Source organism: Bombina bombina, chromosome 10, assembly GCF_027579735.1.
Source record: "Bombina bombina isolate aBomBom1 chromosome 10, aBomBom1.pri, whole genome shotgun sequence".
NCBI classification, from domain to species: domain Eukaryota; kingdom Metazoa; phylum Chordata; class Amphibia; order Anura; family Bombinatoridae; genus Bombina; species Bombina bombina.
Window position 1 is genome coordinate 164,551,176 of NC_069508.1, and position 6,000 is coordinate 164,557,175.

Below are 6,000 nucleotides of genomic sequence, written 5' to 3' on the forward strand. Positions count from 1 at the left end.
TTTAGGGTTAGACTTAGAATCCTTGGCAATTAATTTTTCATTTTCAATTTTGGCTAATTTGATTGCTTTTTTGCATGCTTTGTTACATTCCTTATAAATATTGTATGCTGAGTCTGTACTATTTTCTTTTAATAATTTAAATGCCCTACGTTTTTTCCTAATTTCTTTTAACACATTTTTATTTAGCCATAACGGCTTAGTTTTTTTATTTTTATTTTTATAACCATATGGTATGTATTGATATGTATATTTATTTAACAAATTTTTTAAATATTATCCATTTATCCTCTGTATTTTTATTATAAAATACATTGTCCCAATTTATATTATTTAATGATTTCCTTAAATCGTTGAATTTTGCTTTCTTGAAATTAAAAGTCTTAGTTAAGACTTTAAAACACTGCATATGAAAAGAGATTTCAAATGTGACCATGTTATGATCACTGTTACCCAAATGTTCTTTAACTTCTATGTTTGATATTATATCTGTATTGTTTGATAGCACTAAATCCAATATAGCTTTACTCCTAGTTGGCTCCTCTATTAATTGTGACAAGAAGTTATCCCTGAGAACATTTAAAAATCTATCCCCTTTAGCTGAATTACTAGTTTCATTGGCCCAGTTTATATCAGGGTAGTTAAAATCTCCCATAATTACAGCACTGTTATTAGCAGCCTTACCTATTTGGATAAGTAGTTGAGTTTCCTCCGGGTCACTAATGTTGGGAGGCTATTCTACCTATTCTACCTAGTTAAAAAAAATAAAAATAAACCCTAAGCTAGATACAATGTAACTATTAGTTATTTAGTTTTAAATAGGAATTATTTAGTTATTAATAGTAGGCTTTATTTAGATTTATTTTAATTATATTTAATTTAGGGGGTGTTAGGATTAGGGTTAAACTTAGGTTTAGGGGTTAATAACTTTAGTATAGTGGCGGCGACATTGGGGGCGGCATATTAGGGGTTAATAACTGTAATGTAGGTTGCATGTAGGTTGCAACGATGTTAGGGGCGGCAGATTAGGGGTTAATAATATTTAACTAGTGTTTGTGATGCGGGAGTGAGCGGTTTAGGGGTTAATATGTTTATTATAGTGGTGGCGATGTCCGGAGCGGCAGATTAGGGGTTAATAATTTTATTATAATGTTTGCGATGCGGGGGGGGCCTCGGTTTAGGGGTTAATAGGTAGTTTATGGGTGTTTGTGTACTTTAGATTGTGTTACGAATCTTGCGGGATAGGCTGTACCGCTCACTTTTTGGCCTCCCAGAAAAACCTTGTAATATCGGCGCTATGGAAGTCCCATTGAAAAAAGACTTTACGCAAATTGTGTGTTAATTTGCGTTAAGGCCAAAAAAGTTTGCGGTACAGCTGTACCTACAAGACTCGTAATAGCAGCGGTAGTAAAAAAGCAGCGTTATAACCCATAACGCTGCTTTTTTACTCATAACGCAAAACTCGTAATCTAGCCGTAAGTTACAAAAACAAACACTAAATTACGAAAAATAACAAACCAAATGATCAAAAATATTTTTTTTTACACCTAACCTAATAGCCCTTAAAAGGGCCTATTGTGGGGCATTGCCCCAAATATATCAGCTCTTTTACCTGTAAAAGAAACCCTAACTCTAAAAAAAAAACCTAAGCTACCCATTGCCCTGAAAAGGGCATTTGTATGGGCATTGCCCTTAAAAGGTCATTTAGCTCTTTTACATTGCCCAGACCCTAATCTAAAAATAAAACCCACCCAAAAAACCCTTAAAAAAACCTAACACTAACCCCCAACGATCCACTTACAGTTCTTGAAGTCCCGCTTGAAGGATCCATCCAGCCGGTGAAGTCATCATCCATGCGGCAAGAAGTCTTCATCCAGCCGGCACAGAACGGGTCCATCCTGAAGCCATCCGACGCGGAGCTCCTCTTCTTATGGTCGCTGCCGTAAACTGAAGCTTCAATGCAAGGGACACGATTCAAGATGGCGTCCCTTGCATTCCTATTGGCTGGCGTCCCTTGCATTCCTATTGGCTGATTTGAGTGTTAAATTAAAATCAGCCAATTGGAGGAGAGCTTCTGAAATCCTATTGGCTGTTCAAATCAGCCAATAGGATGAAAGCTACTGAAATTCTATTGGCTGATTTGGTCTTTAGACCGCTTCTTCATAACTGCTGTTTCCAGTGAGTCTGAAGGCTCGTGCGAAAACAAGGGCATTAAGCTCCATACGGAGCTTGATAATTCGGCCCCATACAGTGAAACCAGCTTCTCCATCACCTATTAAAAGTAAAGGTTAGTGGTGAAAGTCCTTTATCTGCTCCCCAAGACGTAGTATACAGACCCGGAGAGGAATCCTTTGTGTCACTTTTGAAAACGAAGAGCACTTTCTTAAGGCATACTACTCTGCCTAAGTCCTAACTATTTGCAAATTATAAGACTAACATCACCATTGGATGCCGTCATAGAGACAATCTGTGTTTTTATTTTATTTTTATAGTCCGCTTTCAATAAGGTGTTTTTTGCGCATGTAATTAGCCTATTTTAACTGTTCTTAAGGGAGAAGTCCCTTTTTAGTATTTTAAATGTGTATATTATTTGGTTATTAAATTTATATTTGTTATTTATATTTATCATTTACATTTATTGCATAAATAATATATCCATGCTTTATAGCGCTGAATCTTCATTTTATGTTTTGTATGGTTCACATTAGCGTTGATCTAGAGGGATCACTTAGATACAGCAGGATTCTTTTTCTATTTAAGTCTTAGGATCGGGCAGATTGACACCCCCTGCTAGTGGCCGATTGGCTGCGAATTTGCAGGGGACGGCAATGCACAAGCAGTTCACAAGAACTGCTTGTGCAATGATAAATTCCAACAGAAAATGCTGTCGGCCTTTATCGATGTGCGGCGGACATGATACGCTACATCGTATCATGTCCCCTCGCACTTTCATAAATCGGCCCCTTAGAGCGCTTTTTATCTCTTTTTGTAACAGTGTATTAGTGCCTGTGTGTACAGTGGTGTATTAGTATCTGTGTGTAACAGTGTATTAGTGCCTGTGTGTACAGTGGTGTATTAGTATCTGTGTGTAACAGTGTATTAGTGCCTGTGTGTACAGTGGTGTATTAGTATATGTGTGTAACAGTGTATTAGTGCCTGTGTGTACAGTGGTGTATTAGTATCTGTGTGTAACAGTGTATTAGTGCCTGTGTGTACAGTGGTGTATTAGTATCTGTGTGTAACAGTGTATTAGTGCCTGTGTGTACAGTGGTGTATTAGTATATGTGTGTAACAGTGTATTAGTGCCTGTGTGTAACAGTGTATGAGTGCCTTTGTGTTACATTGTGTATGTCTAGCAGAGTATCATTTTATCACTGACTGCGTGTAAGTGCATCAGTGTTTGTGAATCTGGTTATACGATGCGACCTTTACCATGAGCCAGTTTATTACATTTCTGCCTACTCGATCTGAAGTGGAAGCATCTATGAGCAACAACACCCCAGCCCAGACCACGCAATATCACAGAGTGGAGCTGCCAAGTGCTATAGCTCTTAACTCGTAAAAAATGTCTTTCATCTGTTGCATTCAACGAAAATAAAAATCCTTTTGTAAGAAAATAACAAAAGTGATGTACAGGCGATACCTTTAATACTTAACTAATAGTGGCTACAATTGCACTACAGAGTTCTAAACTACCTCTGGAAGCAACTGTACACCAGCCTCACATCAATATGAGCAATGCTAAAGCATCAGCTGGATTGGAGTAAAGCATGCCGCTACTGGAGCAATGGAAACGTGTTCTCTGGAGTGACGAATTACATTTCACTATCTGGCAATCTGATGGAAGAATCTGGGTGTGGCGGATGCCAGGAGAACACTACCTACCGGAATACATAGTGCCTACTGTAAAATTTGGTGGAGGAGGGATAATGCTTTTTTTTTCAGGGTTTGGGCTTATTCCCTTAGTTCCATTGAAGGGTCATCTTAATGCTACAAGAGGATACATTTTAGATGTGGGTTTCATGAAGACACGGCTTGATGAGTTTAGAATGGAGGAACTCGAGTGACCTGTACAGATCCCTGACCTCAAGCTCACTGAACACCTTTGGGATGAATTAAAATACCAATTATGAGCCAGATCTTCTTTTCCTACATCAGCGCTTGATCTCACAAATGCTCTTCTGACAACAGACACGCTCTAAGATCTTGTGAAAAGCCATCCCAAAAGACTTGCAGCTGTTACAACCACAAGGGAGGGGGGCAACTCCATATAAATGTCCATAGTTTTAGAATGGAAGTTGTTGGAAAGTCCAACAAGCTCATATAGGTGTGATGGCCAGGTTTCCAGATACTTTTAGCTATATAGGGATAGATTTAACAAGTAGCGGATGTTGCAATCTCCCCCCGTAGTTTCCGGCGGACTGCAATCATCCCAATCCGATACGATCGGGATGATTGACACCCCCTGTGCAGGGGGCGGCATTGCACAAGCATTTCACCAGAAATGCTTGTGCAATGTTAAATGCTGACAGCGTATGCTGTTGGCATTTAGCGATGCCAGGCGGACATGATTTACTACAGCGAATCATGTCCGTCTGGAACTTAATAAATTGGCCCCATAGTGTAAGTGGGTCATCCATGTTTTTTTTTTAACAGTTTGCAAAAAGCTGTGTTGTGCATTCTGCATGGGAATCCAGATTTATTGAGATGGACTGCAGGGTTAGTATCAGGGGTTAGATTTAAAGATGGGTAAAGGGTTAAGCTTTTTAATGCAAAAATGGGCTCCACAATGCACTGCAACCCCCACTGCTATCAAAGCTATTAGCAAGAGTTTAATTTAACTCTACTGGACTAAAGCCCTGTTGTAAAATGAGGGTTCTGCAATAGGAATCAAATGATAGAATCATAGGGTATAGACCTTAAAGGGACAGTATACACCAATTCTCATATATCTGCATGTAGATACTACTATAAAGAAGAATATGCACAGATACTGATCTAAAAATCCAATATAAAACCTTCTAAAAACTTACTTAGAAGCTCCACGTTTACCTCTGTTGATTAGGTTAGCAGGAACACCCAGGGAGAGTGGAAAAGCCCGTCTACTTCTGACACTGTGGGGCTTGGTTAGGAGTCTGAAAATCTGCACAATGTTATTAAAAAATAAGCAAAACTAAACATTGTTACCAAAACACTCCCAGATAGGCTATATAAATGGATCATCTACAAAACATTTATGCAAAGAAAAATGTGTTGTATAATGGCCCTTTAAGAAAAACTGTAATTCAATATATCCTTTTTTTTATCCTTTTAGGAACAAGAAAGGAAGCTGAAAGAGAAATTTGACGAGGAAATGGATGCAAAGGACGAAAAAAAACAATTATGGAAAAAAATTGAGAAGGAGTTTGCAGAAAACGAAAAGAAAAAACAAGGAAAACAGCAAGATTTGATTAAAAAAATAGAAGAGAAACCCAAAGAGGTGACAGAAGAAAAACAAAAAGAAAAGGATGAAGAAACTGAATCGAAAGAGGAAGAAGAACCAAATATCACACCAAGGGATGAATTGTAACACAAGTCCAGTCAGCAGGTCCTGGCACAGAACAACACCTACCTGCTCCTGCTGCTTCATCAAATAAAATGTATTTATGGACCTTGTGTAGCTGGATAACAAGTAGCCGGTGGCCCTATTCCCACCTATCAGAATTCCTGTGCGCAAACACCTTATGGATATTTTGCCTCTTTTTCATTCCATTCCTGTTAGAAGGCCAGGGGTCTAATCTAATATTTATCTACAGAAAACCCCCATTAAAGGGACATTAAACACTAAGGGCCAGATTAATAGTGGTGCGTTAAAAGTTACGCTCAAGCGATTAAGGGTTTATCGCCACTGTTCCATGTGTCAGGTTTTCCACTCATATTACAAGTTGAAAGTAGACGCGATTGCTTGAGCACAATTGAATTTAAAGAGACAGTTTACTCAAAAATGTTCTCCTCTTTAATTTG

At 38.4% G+C, this 6,000-nt stretch overlaps 1 protein-coding gene across 1 annotated transcript in view; it reads left to right on the top strand.

Moving 5' to 3' along the window:
- Positions 1 to 5,566, top strand: part of LOC128640778 (calreticulin-like) — a 47,774-nt gene extending 42,208 nt beyond the window's left edge. Inside the window, exon 9 of the mRNA XM_053693199.1 lies at positions 5,312 to 5,566. Within this exon, the coding sequence (XP_053549174.1) occupies positions 5,312 to 5,566 (255 nt within the window). The remainder of the gene's footprint in view (positions 1 to 5,311) is intronic.
- The last annotated feature ends 434 nt before the right edge of the window (positions 5,567 to 6,000 follow it).